This window comes from Cupressus sempervirens, chromosome 9 (assembly GCF_028749045.1).
Source record: "Cupressus sempervirens isolate cs-2001-9-10 chromosome 9, ASM2874904v1, whole genome shotgun sequence".
Lineage (NCBI taxonomy): Eukaryota > Viridiplantae > Streptophyta > Pinopsida > Cupressales > Cupressaceae > Cupressus > Cupressus sempervirens.
In genome coordinates, this window is record NC_143126.1 from 417,717,821 (window position 1) to 417,736,693 (window position 18,873).

The window sequence follows — 18,873 nt, forward strand, 5'->3', positions numbered from 1 at the left end:
CTGTTATCAACGCCATCGCTTTGGGTTTCGGTGGCTTAGGGTTAATTTTTCACACAACTTTACTATTTCTTTACTTCATTAGCTTTATAGCATATGGCAGGAACTGTGACACATCACGTCCCTTGTTGAAAATATAAACATGCTTAGTTTAAAGACTTTTGCAACATGAGATTATAATCCTTCATTCAATAAAACAATTGAAATTAATTTAATTTATTATCTATTTCAATATTGAAAATTAGTTTTATTAGCTTGTCATGTTCCTCTGAACCTTCAAAACACCCAGAGGTGAGTATTATTAACTCTCAAGCCTTGGAGGAGGAAAGGCATCCGACATGGAAACCGACGCAACAGAAACATCACTGGTAAGAGTAAAAGAGATCCAAGGCAGAGGCAGAGGTCTGGTTGCAACCCAGCCCATTAAAGCAGGTCAGGTACTTCTGCAAGAGACTCCTCTTCTGATTTGTACACACTCAAATCCATGCATAACCACTTCATTCTGCGCCCATTGCTTTACAGCATTGCGTCCCTCGCCATCATTTTTAACATGCCCATCATGCACACATCCTCTATTTTTCTGCTCCGCACAGTGCCAGTCAGGGGCTCAAAGCTCCTCACACACCCAGTGGATTTGTAAATCGCTCAACATTCTCAGCTCCTCTTCATTGAATTTTGAAACACACACACAGGCATGCTTTCTGATTGCAGCGTACAATACGGCCATTGTTTCCCCTGCGAAGTTTCAGCTTCTCTCGCTTTTGCAAGGAAATGATGCAACAGTGGACTCACAGGCGCACTTGTTGCATTCTTTTATGGTCAATGTTATATCATTCTGGCCTTTACAAGGACAGCTGCCCGGATTTTCTCCTGAGTTGACTGCCTCCCTGCTGTCCAAGGATAAACAGAATGCATTTGGATTAATGGCACCTGTCCAGCAAGGTGGAGAGAGACAGGTCAGGGCATATGCAATATATGCACAAGCTTCCTTCTTCAATCATGACTGCCTTCCAAACGCCTGTAGGTCAGTATGATCAGTTTTTAATTTATGGTCTTGGTTTCAAAAGTCTAGTATCATATATTATTCCAGGAACAAATAATTTTATTTAGTTTAAATATGGTGCTTCAAGGATGCTCGTTAAATAGACTAGAAAGGTTAAACTCTGAACCATAACCACAAATGGCAGTAGCTCAACTTTTTAACGAAAACATTGGCTTTAACAAGAAAGCCAACTCCTGCTTGAAAATCATGATTATTTTTTATTTCTAGGGTCTAATTAGAGTCTACGAATTGCCCTTTTTCTGTTAAAGGTTCAATCAGTGGAAAGCAGAGGCTTTATTTGTCATGGATGGCACTGAGAAGTTTTGCAAGTGTTGATCAAAAACTAGTTGTTTAATGGATGGTACTGAAAAGATTTGCAGGGCCTGCTGAGGAAAGTAACGATTTTTTCTTCCTGGAAAGAGAAATAAGGCCTTTGCTGTCAAATTCTGTGTTTGTTCATGTGCTTTATTGAGATTTGACCGGTCACAGCCTTCCAAAAGACAACTTGATTTCGTAACATGCTTTCTTGACATTTCTGATGCTGCTTTATGATACACTTGTTAAGGTTAATTGCAAATTTATCATCCCTAATAGAAGTTTTTGCAATTGTTTAATTTGTGAAGACGTAGATTTCAATATGGTTACTGGGACGTAATACTTAGATTCAAAACACTTTATTATTTATGATAATCGTACCTGCAAGGAGAAATGACCGCACATAAGAGATGCCCTTAGAATCAGACATATGTTGGGAGAGGGAACATGATAAGGATGATAGACATAAATATGTAATGTTAAAAGGAACCGACCTCAACATCAACCAGCCGATGAAGTTGAGTCGGTTTCTCTGACTTTCCTCTACTATGGTAATACTCCTAATCCTTACCAATTATGCAGAGGAAACCTGCAACTTTATTGGAGTTCCCTATGGTTGTCCTTGAAATTCTGTTGATGTCTTTTGCTTGCTGTTGTAATTTCCCACTATTTTTCTTGTTTTTAATGAGTGGGGAAATTGCTTTGATGGTTTTTTAAATTTTCCTAATCTTTCACATCATTATTTTGAATAGCAGGAGATATTCTTGGAGGCATCTAGGCATTATGTCAGCTAAAAATGTTTTGGGAAGTAGGCATTTCTCTCCTATTTTTCTCAAATTCAAGATCCATATCATTAAAATAAGTACCTTACTACAGGGCACGACTATCTCTGTTTAATAATTAATTGGTTTTTGTAGAGGAAATTGGACATCCCTTAGTTTGATCTAGGCTAATTGAATAATTTACACACACCATATAAATAATCCTAAATTAATTAATTAGAGCAGCTGGAGTGATAAATTGGAATTATTGAAGTTATCAGTGTTGGAAATAATTTGAGGGGTTGAGATACTCTACTCTAAGAACAACGGTGAAAAATAAATCTGACCTCATGCTGAGATACAGTTGCCTTGGAACTAATAATGGATTTGTTTCTCACCTTGGGATCAGATCACTCCGTGAATTTGCTTTGGGTTGAATCCATGCTAGGAAGAATGCTCACCATGGAAATAGTCTGCCATGTGGAATTGAACTCACACACTGGATTTATGCAATTGAACTTGTCGTGATCTCTGATCTGTGCTAAGTGTTATGGACTAACAATATTCAAAATATACGTTGGCTGGATTGCTGGATTGCAAGGGATGTGTTCTCCTATGTTGATTCTCTTGATTGGACTGGTTTTATGGTCGTGGAAATGATCAAAGATGACACTTATTAGTCATGAAAATTATTAGGATAATAGATAGCTTCTTTTATTGTCTATTATTATATAATGGTTATCTATTGTAAATATTAGAATGTTGCTAATATTTAGCATTCCAATATTTAGTTAGCTGTTAGCTAGAATAGAAAGTTTGTATTCTTTACAATTGTTTCCTAAGGAGACATCGTTATTCATTTGTATATATTGATCTATTGCTCATTGTTAATAACAATCTAGTATTTTACCAATTACTTCGTAATATGGTATCAGAGAAAATACTTAATTTTTTTTCGAATAAAAATAATAATTCCATTTTTGAAATTATCTGTGCTTTTTTTGATTTAAAAATAATTTTCAGCCCAGGGTTTCAGTTTGCAAATCATGCCTTTTGTTTTTTTTGGTCTTTTTTTTCCTGCCTTTGTAGGGTTTTGAAGTTGCTGTTTTTTGGAGTTATTTCTGCTGCAAATCCTGCCCAGTTTCATGAGTTTTTTCTGCAAAAAATTTGTGGCCATTTTCACCTATTTTATGGTTGTGTTTTCTTATTTGGAGGTGTCTAGGGTTTCTAAAACCCTCAGCATTAGATTCATGCCCAAAATCTGCTGTTTTTCTGTGAATCCGCCATTATTTTGAAGTTTTTTACAGTCCAAACCGTTTTTGCTCAAAACCCTAATTTTTTGTACCAGATCAATTTTTTTAAAAATAGATTCTTGGTGAGCTTTTTGGGAGCTCAACTGAGTTGTTCTCCATTTTTTTTGGATGCCTCAATTTTCAAGCCAATGGATCTAGAAACAGGCAACATATTTTTTCTTTGTTTTTCGAGCTCTCTTTTGGGTACCTCTTAAGTATTTGGGTCTTCTGAAATTTTCCACAAAGTACACACCTTCATAGATTTTCATGCTTTTTAACTGAAAAACATGCTATGGCATCTTTAACAAATATTTTGCTCAAGGGAAATCATAAATTCAATGGTTGGAAGTATGGTCACATGAAGGTTGAATGTCGGAAACACTTAGCTACCCAGGCTAAGCAATCTAGTTCGCAACCCAAAGCAAACAACGTAGAGCACATTGAACAAATATAATCTGCCTTTTGCACCTTCATTGCTAAAAGACCTGTAGATCATGTAAATTCGTTTGCCTGGTACATTAATTCAGGTGCCTCTCGTCATTTCACCCACCACAAAGATTGGTTTACTAACTATCAACCTTTATTAGTTTCAGTTATTTTTGGTGGAGGGGAAGAGTACACTATTGTTGGCAAAGGCAACATTTAGATTTAGTCTACTAGAAGGAATCTCATTTTCTTCGATGTGTACTATGTTCCAGGGATGGAACTTAATCTACTCTCAGTTAGTCAGATGTTGTGACACTCTCCACGGTTGGATATCACCTTCAATTTACATCAATGCACAATCACTAATAGGGATACTCAGTCTGTTGTTGCAATTGGCCTTGAGGATCATGGTCTTTTAAGACTTGTTGATTTTGGTGATTCTCAGGGCCTAGCTATGGCTGCTTGGCGGTCTTTTGTCAGCTCACTTTGGCATCTTGGGCACTTAAATGCACATTATCTCTCTCAGCTTTCTCAGGAAGAGCTTGTCAATGGTTTGCCAAAGATTCAAACTCAGCTTGGAGTTTGTGATGTATGTCAGGTTGGAAAGCAACATCGCACACCTTTTCCTATTGGTGATTCATGTTGCGCTTCTCAGGTACTTTAGCTTGTTCATGCCAATATTTGTAACCCTATGACTACTTCTATTCTTGTGTCTAGGTATTTTCTATTGTTTGTTGATGATTTACGCAAAAAATGTGGGTATATTTTCTTAAAAAGAAATCAGATGTGTTTACCATATTTAAGAAGTTTAAGCCTCTAGTTGAAAAAGAGTCCGAGAAATCTATTATTGCTCTTAGGACAGATAATGGGGGGAATTTTGTTCTACTAAATTCTCTAGCTCTTGTGATATTCATGGCATCAAGTGCCAGTTAACCACACCCTACACACCCCTCCAAAACATTGTAGTTGAACGTCAGAACAAAATGATCACTGAGATGGCCAGATCCATGCTCGAACACACACATGTTCCAAAGAAGTTTTGGGCAGTCGATCTTTTGAACTGGTCACCCACTGTGGCAGTCAAAGCTAAGACTCCGAAAGAGGCCTGGTTAGGTCGCAAATCCAAAATCAGTCACTTGAAGGTTTTTGGCTCTCTTGCCTATGTTTGGATCCCTGATGCGTCATGCACCAAGTTGGATGCCAAGAGTTAGAAACTCATGTTTGCTGGATATAGTAATCTTCATAAAGTCTACAACTTGATTGACACTGAGACATCTTGTCTCCTGTACAGTGATGATGTAGTCTTTGATGAGTAGCGAGGACCATTCATGCCTATGTCTCATGTTCCTGATCTAGTAGATCAGCCTATGAAGGCTCATGATTTGGGAGTTTGACTTCCATTAGGTCCACCTAATGGGAGGGCTCCAACAGCTCCTACAACTCTAGTTCTACCAGTGATTCTTGTACAAGCACCTTTGGCTTCTCTTGCAGGATCACCTAGATTTGTAGATGCTTCACCTTATCCAGATTCTTTTGATGAGGAACTTGATCATAGAGCATCTGATGATGCTAATGTTGGTCCTTCTCCTCTCTGGCCTAAGTGGTGGGCTAAGACACTTGTTGATGTTCGAGATGACGAACTCATCGATGGGAGAATTGCTCGGAAAAAGAGCAAACCTACATAGTTAATTTTGCTCTTATGGCCAACATTCACATTGTGTTTGAACCTCAAACATACTCAAAGGCTAAAGGAATTCTAGAGTGGGAACAAGCCAAGCAATCTGAACACCAAAGCCTGCTAAAGAATCACACCTGGGTCCTTTTTGATTTTCCACCATGGAAGAAACCAATTGGCTACAAATGAGTTTTCAAAATAAAATACAAGTTTGATGGTACTTTAGATAAGTATAAAGTTCGTTTAGTTGCAAAGGGCTTTTCTTAGCGTCAAGGCATTGATTATGAGGAGACCTTTGCTCCTACAACAAAGATGAGTACTATCAGATTAGTACTAGCCATGGCAACTCAGTTTGGTTGGAAGGTCGATTTGATGAATGTCAAGAGTGCTTTCTTGAATGGTGACCTACAAGAAGAGGTCTACATGACGCATCTCCTTGGTTTCAAGGTTGTTGGTAAAGAACATCAGGTTCTCAGGTTAGTGCAAGCTCTCTATGGCTTGAAGCAGGGCCCTCGGGCATGGTACATGAAAATTGATAAGTATCTTAGTCATCAAGGCTTCTAGAGGAGTTCTTTAGACTCAATTTTGTACATCAAGACTATTGACAGTGACATCATCCTTGTGGTCATTTATGTGGATGATTTGATCATCATTGGTAGTTCGACATCTTTGATTCAGGGAATTAAACAGAGTTTATGTCAGTCCTTTAATATGATTGATCTTGGGCTCATGCATTATTGCCTAGGTGTTGAGGTTTGGCAACAACCTTCTGGTATATTAAGTTCTCAGTCCAAATATGCTAGGGCTCTGTTAGACAAATTCCGTGAGCAAGATTCCAAGCCTACATCCACACCCATGGAGAAAGGTTTGAAGTTATCAGCCAACTCTGATACTCCTTCAGTTGATGATAGTACATACATGCAACTAGTAGGCAACCTCATCTACCTCTCTGCTACTAGACCTGATATCAACTTCGTAGTCAGCCACATCTCACATTTTATGACAACTCCTAAGGCTGATCATTGGATGGCAGCAAATTGTCCTTCATTAGGTGAAGGGAACTACAGATCATGGACTTCTTTACTCTTGGAATTCTAATCTTAGACTCAATAGGTTCATAGATTCAGATTGGGCAGGTTCTGTTGACAATAAAAAGTCAACTTCTGGCTATGTGTTTAGTTTGGGATCTGGTGCTGTCACATGGACCAATAAAGAGGCTGAATACAAGGGGATTGTTAAGGTAGGTTGTGAAGCTGTTTGGATTTGTTGGATGCTTGGGGATATGCAAATGTCACCACCAACAAGATTGACCACTTTGTTTGTTGATAATGAAGGTGTTATCAAGTTAGCACGGAATTCAGTCTTCCATGAACGAACCAAGCATGTGGATGTTTTTCGTCACCATACGATAGCTGATTGAGGACCATACAATAGACTTGCAATATGTTCCTACAGTGGATCAGACTACAAACATTCTCACCAAGCCTCTTGGTCCAGAAAAGTTTGCCAAATTCAGAGGACAGCTTGGTGTAGTGGATAGATTAACCATTAAGGGAGGGTATTACGATAATAGATAGCTTCTATTATTATTTAATGGTTATCTTTTGTAAATATTAGAATGTCTCTAATATTTAGTTAGCTGTTAGTTAGGATAGAAAGTTTCTATTCTAAATGATCGTTTCCTAAGGAAACATCGTTTATTCATTTGTATATATTGATCTATTGATCACTGTTAATAACAAGCTATTATTTTACCAATTACTTTGTAATAAAAATGTCCTAGGACGCTGTTGTAGATTTTAGTTTCCTTTTAGTGCTTTAAACTGAAAGATTCCTAAGATGATTTTCCTCATTATTTCATAGGATTTCAGATAGGGAGTAGATGATAATCAATGCTAAAAGATGCACATCGAATGCCTTCAAGTACTATGACCGAGAGCCTAACATACCAAGATCGCTTATGGCAAGATTGAAATGAGTTGGAGTTGTCAAGTTTTGAATTTGAATCTTCGAAATTTGAGGGTCAATTCTGTGTGGTATACAAGAGTGATCCTGCATGCCATGGTATTAACCTGGGACAAAAAGCTGCAAGTATTGGGGTGGGTAATGGATGTATGGTTGTAAGTTATCAGTATATTTAAATGTAATGCTGGCTAAGGTATGGGAAGGTGCTGTTACAGAAATATAGAATCAATTATATGGGAATGACTGTAAATGAAGTTGTCAGAATGGGAAATGAATTTAATTTTGCACAAGACTATACCATTTGTTTATATTTAGTTGCATTAAGTCATTCCATCAAAGTAGGCCCAGAAATAAATGGTAATTGGCACGTGTATGCAAATTTCACCAAATGCATTTTACCTCCACTTTGAGATTCATGCAAGTCTTATCATGAACATGTTTCATAAGGTTAATGAATAGTAAATACACAAGCATTCATGTAAACTATATATCTGACATAAAAGGATATGGAGGTCAATGTGGAGCAATGGAACTCACTAGATCTCATCATTTGTGTTCATCCTTTAGTATGTATGCTTCATGATAAGGATTGACCAAACCCAGAGAACAACGATAACCAAGCATTTATAAGGCTATAAGTATATAATGATTGTCTTTGAGGATATCTATCATTGTATGATATACAGATCAGGTAACCGATTAAGGCATGTACACTGAAGGAAAGTAAGGAGGTCGATGGAGTCTAGAAAACATTGAGTAATGTTAAATAAAAGTGTAATTAAGGAGTAATCAACTAATCTAATGATGATTCACCAATGATGAGCAGAGAAATGCATAGAGCAGTGATCAGTAAACAGATCAAGCAAGAGATACCATTTGAGATTAAGTATCTTGACAAAATTATACAAGCATCGATCAGGCGAGATTATATTATTGATGACTAATCAATGATTAGTTTTGATCATCAATAATCAAAGTTGCTCATAAGCAACTAATAATGGCAGCAATTAAGTAATCGTTTATACATCACAAATTGATAAACGAGGAATAGCGTAAAGTGGCAGCAATCATTCAAACCAGTGCCAACAATGATTAATAATACCAATTACAATATCGATTAAGACAACAGTGGTGATCATCAACTAATCGATATTTGTTATGAAGAGGCACAATTTTAAGAATTAACTGGACAGCAATTTATGATAATCAGACATCAATCAGGAAGAGGATTATGAAGGCAGTCTGATTGATAAAAAACAGTTTTTGTCTTTTGAAGGCATCATATCCATTTGCAAGTATAACAGGACATTCAATCTCACTCCACCAATCATTGTTGGATTTTTTTATCTGTTACCTTTTCTATTCTTGGATCTTCTCAATTGAGCATCATCCATTTGGAACTAACCAGTTGCAAGCACATCAAGTCAAGATTAGAGACAGCACCGTGGTTGCAAGGGTTAGTATATTACATCAGTCATAGCAGCATAGCCAGAATGACACAAGCATATCAACATGTTAGAAACAGCATGTATTGTTAAGCAACAAGTGGAAATCAGTTGCATGATTGGAAAGATTGGATCGGATACAACAGTTCAATTGCCATTAGTAATTATAAAACAATATAATAGCATATCTCCCATTGTCAAATTAGAGAAAGTTATTGAACATCAAGATCATATTGCATATTCAAATCAGTAATATCAAATATAGCAGAGATTATCATAGTGCACTAAGTGCAAATGTATAGAATCAGATATGCAAATGTATAGAATCAGATATAGCAGAGAGCATCATACTGACCCCATTGGGGGCTGCCGCCCCTAGACCCTCGCTTCCAAATTTAAAAGAAAAAGAAGAAATTGATGTGGAAATCACATCAAATTAAGTTGATGTTTTTTATACCCACTTTACTAAGTTTTCCACATCCTCAATGGTCCACTGTCCTTGTCCCTATCGGGCAATGGAACATTGTGTTATCTCCTTTTTGTTGCATCTAGGTTTGTAGAACTTAATAATGGCACTTCCTAAGTACTCTAAATTGCTTTAGAGTCTAATGGACAAGATTTAATACCATTTTTTTTCAGGATGGAGGTCAAGCCATAACTAGTCATTTTGAGTGAGAGGCACTATCACAGTGGACTTGGAGGACTAGACCTTCTACCTCTTCCCTATTTTTACTAGGGCTGGTAAGAGAAAGATATTCATTTTTTTGCTGTTGTATTTACTTATATTTTTACAAAGGCGATTTGCTATTTTAATTTTGCTTCAAACTATCAAACTACCAGCCATCAACATTCCACACGAGGATTTCATTTTGTACCCAAATTGCATTTAAATAAATCTAGACTCATCTTGTTTCTTTTTTTAACTCATTTATTGACTCATTAGTGTTGAACATGCTGAATAATTGAGAGAGAGGTGAATCAGTTATTCCCACACAGTTTATAAAACTTTGCATTGTCGGTAAAATCGTAGACAACAACAATAACAATATCAGATCTATCGGCTAAGCACATTAAACATCTCCAGAAAATGTAAACATGAAAGCGCATAAACACTGACACAGAGAACACCAAGATTTATGTGGAAACCCAAACTGGGGAAAACCATGGAGAAGCTAATTTTCATGAAATGAGCACTTGTTAGGGGTAAAATATTAAGCTGATTTTCACAAAGGCTCGGTGTTGGTTGGGCTGACTCCCTTAGATATGAAAATGGCTATTTGCTAATACAATAAGGCTTACTGCCAAAAATATGAATAGAGATTGAATCCAGACTGAGATCACTATCATCCATATATTGCAATATATAAAAGATATATAAATCTACTACTGATTGCATCCACACACACAATCACCGAGACAAAGATCTCCTGCAGTCAAATTCATAATCACTTTGCATACAAGCAACACACAAACCACATGAGCAACTGAAACCCTCACTCTTCTTGTACTGCTTGATGCCATCGACCATGTCAGCCAAAAATAGGTCCCACCAAGACATTTCCGCAATGGTAAGGAATGAGATGTGGACCACCTTGATCAATGCTACACACTTCAAGCATGGCAACATACAATACCATCTAACACGTTACATGATAGCTACTTGGACCAAAACACAAACAAACGTGTTCCAAACAGGATCGAACCTAAACAATCAATCACCCATATGTTGCACACAAGGAACGCCATCAAGAAGGCTAAAGATAAGCATTTGAAGCAGATCTATTGGTGAACACTTCTACCAATATGCACAGGCCATCGATACGCACCAACCAATACACCAAGACTATCGGTACACAAGCTGATACAACCAAATCATGAATATGCATAGGATATGTTGGCATCAATGACAACCATTAATGACAACAACATGAATAGCATCAACTTCACATTCTAACAATTAGATGCATCTCATTGAATTTTGCCAAAAAAATGCATTTCTTTTTAAATTTAAACATTTTAAGTTGCTGAGTTTTTGGCCAAGAAATTGCCGAGTAATCACCGATTTTTTGCCCTTTATTTTGACCCTTGGGGGGATGTTGAGTATGAGTTTTTCAAATATGGTTGATATTTCATGGTGTTTTATAAGAGTCTATAATTAAGATATAGAACCTGTTGGTGCACAAAATTGTTGGTTGACTTCCTACAAGTTTGCCTACTCAATGCTGGGAAACTCAACACAATTTTGGTCAACGAAGAAGGCTGAATCTTTGTTTGTTCAACATCCACACATTAGGCTTTGCAAGACCTAGGTGGTTGTACCTATACTAGAGATGGCAAATGGTTATAAATGCAGTCTTAATGATACACTTGAGCTAGCAAAGATTCTCAAGGAGAAAATTGAGTGCTTGAAAGGATTTAGAGAGAATGATAGTATTATGAGATAATTTGTGCAATACTGATGGACTGAACCTCTTTAACCTACAAACATACATATACACTTACAAGAAATGTACAAGGACCAGTCCCTTAGTCCTTTTGGGCAACTAGAGTTAATTCTCACATAATCTTATTATTTGAACCCTTAGAGACAGTGTGCACCCCATCAACCATTGGATAAAAGGAGAGATAAATGCAATCTCATGCCTAGATGAATTTAACCCCAACTTAAGGAGACCAACGTAGAACAAGTTCATGCACTATTTCCATTCATCGATATAGTAGTATTAATCTAAGAAAATAATGAAGAGCATGAGACATGTTGGAGTTTTAAAACTACTAGGTTGCAAAATACCCAATGCCAGGATGCAGAAGACAAAACTCAGTCTAGAAATTAGTGAATTCTTATATTCAATTGAATTCATCTCAGATCTGGACCAACTTCAACAGAGTACAAGGACTCTCTACACTTTAGGCTCTGCAGGGACAAGGCGGGTGCACCTTAGGGATGAAAATGAGTAGTTATTTGATATTCTTCTTCAAAACTCCTTCACTCACACTCTTCTTTTTAGATCTATCCCTTATAGCAGAAAAGGCCAACAATCTTCTAGAATTTGCAGTAAACTCCTTCATTACAATAGCCACCTATAACTCATAGGCAAGCTATTACAAACAAGTAATGACCAGGAATTTGATTCTTCATTATAGAAAGTAAATATTGATTTGATTTTAAATGTGCTTTGTGCAACCAAATGAACTTGTCAATTTGCATTTGAATTGATGATCAATGCCTTATCCATTGTTATACAGAGTCACACTAGTAAATAATTGATCTATTTAATTGACTTGCAATTAAATTCATCAGTTGTTAACCCTACACTCCATTCTTATGATATCCCTTTTATATGCTTAGAAACCCTATTAGTTTATAGAAGCATATACTTAATTCCTTGAATTAAAAGCAACAATAAATTGACATACAACCTATCCCAGCTGCATTAAATTGCATGAGCTTTGCTCATTCAATCCCAAAATAATAAGCATATGAAAATGGAGACAAAATTTAGGGACACAGATATTTAGAACTTCCTCTCTGTATTAATATTCTTTGAGAATAGTACATCATTGGTGTAAACTTAAAATAACTCAAGACATGACAAAAATTGTCATTCAAGATTCACTTGTATTCTCAGATTTGCAAAATTGAATACATCATAAAGTTGACACAAAGAAAACTAGACCGACTGCAAAATAGCATAAACACTAAAAATTATATAGACTTCAGACCATCCTCTAGCCTTGGAAACTCACTTATATAGCATGAGTTGCAACAAGTTTTAGGCATAGAGAGAAAATGACAACTGTCCTTGGAACAAAAAGATTTACAAAAAGGACAAAAACTATCACTATTACAGAAAAGACAAAACTTGGTGTTTGTTTTCCTTTTGCAAGAGAATGGCTTTCTCATTGATTTTCTTGTGGTGGGGCCAACTCTGTTGTAGCAACTTCTTGTTAATTCGCTGCATCTAATGATTGGTCTTGCTCCATTTGTTGTTCTCCAGGCTGTGGGACCACTTGGCTCGCATGTGATGTATCATGCTCTGATATCTGGATGTTTATAACAATTGGTTGCTCTTCTGCCAGAGCATCAGTTTGAATGGCCATGTCTACTATTGCAGTTTGTTGCTTCTTTTCCTTCTCTTCTGTTTGAACTGCTGCATCAACTGACTACACCTTTTCTGTGGCAATTGATTCGTCCACATTTTCTTTGTTAACTATCATCTGCAGCAACTGTGTTGCTGGTGAATAGTCAGCTATCCACTTGTCAAAAAGTGCATCATCAGGCCAATTGAAACTTAATATTTCTTGCTTTCTTTTTAGAATATTTTCCCCATCCTTTTTATCTCAGTGAAGTCTTGTTTGAAAGAGTCAAAAAATATTTGCACCTGTACAACTTCTTCAATAGTCCTGGCAAACTAGATGTAGTTTTCTTTGTTTACTACCTTATTTAACCTAATGCTCATTAGTTCATTCAACTTATTTGCCCACTCTTCTTTCTCTCTTATTTTACCTATGCCTCTAAGTGCATGTGGAAAGAGATCAAATTTTTTACCAAGATATTTGATAAAACAATTATTTATTTTCTTTTGGAGCATGTCCCTCTTGTGATCAAAATCTATGAGATCATTGGATTGATCAAAAGTTTTCTCAATCCACTCATCAGAAAAATCAATGAAAGAACAACAAAGGGCTGTGATGGCATCATCCTTGCTAATCCATTTGTTCAAAATAGGCCTCAAAGTTGCTTCATTATTAATCAATTCATTCCATATCTGTACTGACCTTGATAATTCCAAGTAAAATAGGGGCCAGCCTACCCTGTCTACCAGATACAAAATTGTATCTCTAATTCTATCCTCCTGTTGAATGCCTAGTTCAACATGTAATGACCATATCTTGGCCTTTTCTTCCTCAAGCTCTTTAGTTGTGTAAATATCTGGCTATTGAGGTGTGGTAGGAATTTCAATAATTGGCACTGTGTTGAAAGGTAGCACAGGGGGAGGAGGAGCAACAATTTTGAGTTGGCTTGATTGTCTGCCTGCTTTTCTCTTTCCGAATTGCTTCTCATATTGTGCAACTTTATTCTCCAACTGGTAGATCTATCTACCCCTTTCATCCTAGGCTTCCAAAACCTTTTCAAAGTTTTCATTTAGTTCCAAGAATTTATTTTTACCTTTGGTTGCTACCACCACACTAAAGTCAGCCATTTCCTTATTTATTAAAGCCACCTTTTCACTGTCTACCTCTTCAACTCTGTAGACCATGAGACTGCCTGTATGCTTAGAATATGAGACTTCCTGAATTCTGGCCGTGTCTCTCTTCTGAATAGACCCCATGACCAATGCTTTGTGGTCATCACTGTATTTGACCCCTTTATGGGCTTGCAAAACCTCGTCCTCAGTTTTAAACTGGGTCTCTTTTTCTTTTCTGATTGCATCAAAAACCATTGCATTAGTAATGTCCCATTTAGGTAATATCATGAATCCCGAATCCTTTAACAATTGTCTTCCCCCCTCAGGGTTTATCTGTCCAAACTCTTCCATGAGGTTGGCCTTGACCTCCTCTTCAATATCAGAGTCTTGCCTATTAGGTTGCTCTGTCTTGATCTTCTTACACCTTGCCTCAAAATTGTCTATATTTTTTCTCCATAAAAATTGAATGAATGCTCTTGACTTGACAAAGCTTTCATCATCCAGAAATTTCTTGGATGCATGTTCCACCACAGGGTCAATTTCTCTTCCTTTAAAATCCTTTGTTGTGAGAGCTAGTGATGGCATGAGAGGCTCTGTAGGTGCTTCCTCTTCTACCTCTGCTGCAGTGATAACAATATTCCCTTGGTCACCCATCTATTTCAGTTGCTCCCTCAAGGAGTCTTCATCTTCTATACGTATGGGGGTTTGTGAAGGGGAATATTCCTCAACCTTGGACGAGGATCCTTGTTCTAACTTCTTTTTAACAATAGGTGGTGCAGGAGGACTTTTTGAAAATTGTCTCTTGTAGAGAGGCACAGGTTGTACACTTCTTGCCACAACATACCCAACCCTTTTCTGTAGTGCATACTGGCCTGGATTTATGATAGCTTTACTTGCTATCATCTTCTCTATCTCAAAAGCCTGATCTGGATAGGCTTGAACCAAATTTGCTTTCTTCTCATTTAGGGTTTGCATGAACCCAACAAAATTACTCATAAGCATATGAATCTTGTTATCCCAATATTTTACATCAGCTAGGGGATCATATTTTGGTTCTAAGGCATTAATGAATTCAAGAACCCTACTATAAACTTTCCATTTCTCTTTCCTAACTTCCTGCTCTTGCAATGAAAATTTGTTCCTAATTATATCTTCAAGAAAGTAAACAAAATGTTTATAAGATTTACCTTTAACCCTATCCTTGAAAATATCATAGAAACCCTCATGATCAATAAAGCGAGAATGGGATTCGGCCATCTGGTATTTGTCCAAAATTTTTCCTAACTGCCTCCAACCTCCCTTAGTAAAAGCAAAATTGTGGACTACAGTAAACCAAGGAAAGAATGTACCTTTGGATCTGCCCATTAGTTCTTTTTCTTCTAATCCTACTACTTGCCACAAGAATTCTGCAATCCCAACTTTCAATGGCACTTGATATGGCAAGACATGGGGTTTCCCTTGGAAACCATACACCCTGAATACAGTTGAGAATGAGTATGGGATGATATCCCCCCAGTCATGGCTTACCTTCAATCCCTTGGCATGATCTTTGGGCCTAATCAATTCTAGCAATGATTGAGGTATCCTAGGACTATCTCCAGTTAATAAAATCCTCAACTTGGAAGCAAAATATTTGTCAATCTCACGAAGTTGGCATTAGTGACTTCCCAAGTCATATCTACACTCCACAACTGAACAGGTAGCTTTTCTCCATCCTTCTCTAATTCCAATTTCATCTCCTTGGAGAATACATAAATTCCTTTTTACAAACATATGTACATCAACATGGAATACCAACAGAAACGTTTTACAACTTTAGCTTTGTCTATGCCTATTAATCCATTGTAGATTTCCTTTGCTAAGTATGTGGCAAGGTCAAAATTTGAGCTCATACCATACTGCAATGTTTGAGCAATGATGAAAGCTATAGACCCTTGGATGTGATCTTGCTCATCTATCCCAAAAAGTCTGCAGAGGGAAAAGTATAGTGCTCAAGCCCTAGGATTGAAATATTTTCTTAATAGTGGTTTTGGGGTATTTGCTGTCACCAATGACAATTGACCTATCTTTACAAAGTGTTCTTGCAGTTGCCTCCTCCTTAGGTACACTCTCTGAGCATCATACCTGGCTTGCGAATCCTCCAAATCAATTTTCTCATGCACCACGTGGTTAGAGTTTAATCTAAAAACTTCCCTAATCACCTTTGGTGTATCCCTAATAAGATTATCTCCAGCATGATTCTTGACCATCCTTGACATTAGGTCATATCTCTTAGCTATCATTGTTAGGAGGTCATCATCAAAGAACACACCAGGAACTACTAATTTGCCAATGTCGAACTACCAAACATTACTCAGAGGAGTATCATGTTTTCTCTTAGAAAACCATTTTCAAAATAGCTCTGAACCTCGAGTGGATGTTTCAGCATCTCGTAAACAATTGGTTTTGTCGTAAAACCCCTCACTAACTGGTAACCTAGGTTTTTTTTGGGACTAGCTCTCTTCCTTTTGCAGTGTCATTAGTAGAGAAAGGCAACTGCTCTAGAAAATCATCGTGTATACTTCTCTTTTGGTAATCTACTTTTCCCGAGAAATCCCTTCGTGGAGGCATCTTATCTATTATCACAACTAAAACTGCAATTTCTCGAATAACCAGGGGTTTTCAGTACTTACCCAAAAAAACTTGCTTGCTCTAGTGAAAATTCTGTCTGCAACAATTCATGTCTTTGAGAAAATGCAATTTGAACTCTGAATCTTGGTGCACTCTGAAATCCCTGTTGCTTGGTACTCGATAATGCAATGAATCGCAATTTTTATGCCAATTAGCTTCATACGAATTCACATTGATCAGCATTAATGTTCTAACAATCACATTACAGGCCCTGCCGCAAAATTTGAACCCTAACTGTTGATCTAGGCAAAGTTGGATGATTTTGTTTTAGACTCCAAAGACTGAGTTACTTTTTTGAGAAGTCGAACACGTGTCAACACGTCACTTACTTGCTTTAGCTAAAGTTCGAGCATCTTCATAATGCGGGGAAGTGATGATCGGGGAAGCGACGATCGTCGATCTTCATCTGATCGACGATCCTAAAAAATCCTAGCTGTCACTCCATTTGTTTCAAAACTTTGGGCCCACTGATACGCTTGTCTCTTCGTCGCACTTTGGTTAAACACCATACAACTTTAAAATGCGGGAAAGCGGCGATTTCTGATCAACGATCACGGAAAAGGCAATACTTTCTTTTATACTCTGCATTTTTGGCATATCAGGACTTGCCATCTGGAACCTCGTACTGATAGCAACATCTGACAACTCATGAAAATGGCTGACCCTACCATGTCCACGTGTCATCACCTTGCTTTTCTGCTTTGGTTAAACATCATCCAACTTCAAAATGTGGAAAAGTGACAACCGTTGATTAAACAAGATTGAGCGATGTCGAGAAAATGATGATCCTTTGTTAGAAACAATGTTTTTAGCCAATAAAAACATGCCATTTGGACCTTGTTTTGACACATTTCCTTTTTGTGGCCCACAACAAGATGCGGACCCACCATCTCCATGCGGCAGCTTGTCGCTTCCCCACTTTAGCTAAACATTAGACACTTTCAAAATGCGAGAATGTGACAAGCGTCAATCTTCATCTGATCGACGCTTGGGAACATGCACGATCTTACATCGCTTAAATCTAAAAGGAAAGGGGCCTGTAGGGACATATGTCACAATGTCGTATTCCTGCTTTGGTTAAACATTGCACAACTTTAGAAAGTGGGAAAGCGACAATCGTTGATCCTTATTTGATCAACGATCACGAAATCAAACTCACCAAGGGTTAAGAACTTCAACAAAACAATGGGCGAGCTAACCCAAGGAAAACCTAAGGTTGAAAAGGATCATGCACTAGGGTAAAATAGATTTTCGTGAAATATTTTTAAAAAAGGCTGCGTGAAAGCATATAACAAAGGGCTTTTCAAAGGCTTTTAGGGCTTTATAAAAATCTTCCCGCTCACATTTTGAAAATACGAACAATGTGAACCAATTTTTTGAGACCTAGGGCATAAATGACATTAGGGCAACAAAAAATAGGGATTTTTCTAGGGCATAATCAATCATGAAGCATAGAATCCCTAATTTTTCCACAACAATTGGATTTTTTACTACAAATTTGCAGAATTTTTAACACGTAAAAAACCAGGCCAATAAGACATTTAATACACCATAAGCCAAAAAAGATTTAAAGGAACTATCATTGTTTCTATTTCTTCATAAGGAAATGCAGAAGAGGAGTTAGGATTCAAGAGCCATTCAGTAAATACACAGAGATAAAAGTATTTAATTCATACTGAAAATTACAACTGCTGTCTCCAATATATTCTTGTCATGTCTTAGTTTCAAAATGCTACTCAAATAAATATAGGTCTTGGTACCTTTTCCTTATAAAATGAAAAGGTGCGAACAAGCTTCAGACCTTTACATAACTATAACTAATCACTTAATTATGCAAAAAAAAAGACAATTATCAGGTTTCTTCGGTCTCTTCTTCTGCAGTAATAGTCACATCCTCGATCCCCTCAAGCACCTTCATGTACACTTCAATCCATTTGGCTATTTGGGTGTGAGTGGGCTATGTGAAAGCAGATTCCATTGGAGCGAAAGCTTGTAGATCACTCCACCTCTTCCCCAGGCTACTTTGACTTCATCGATGAATTTGGCAAACTTGTTCTCCAGGGCAATCAATTTGTTAAGTAATTTGTGAAATGTAC

The 18,873-nt window shown here is 37.2% G+C and overlaps 1 protein-coding gene across 1 annotated transcript in view; it reads left to right on the plus strand.

Moving 5' to 3' along the window:
* The first annotated feature begins 259 nt into the window (after positions 1-259).
* ASHR2 (ASH1-related protein 2) overlaps positions 260-18,873 on the plus strand; it is a 52,477-nt gene continuing 33,863 nt past the window's right edge. The window contains exon 1 of the mRNA XM_089800426.1: positions 260-1,021. Coding sequence (XP_089656552.1) covers positions 336-1,021 — 686 coding nt within the window. The 5' untranslated portion in view covers positions 260-335. The remainder of the gene's footprint in view (positions 1,022-18,873) is intronic.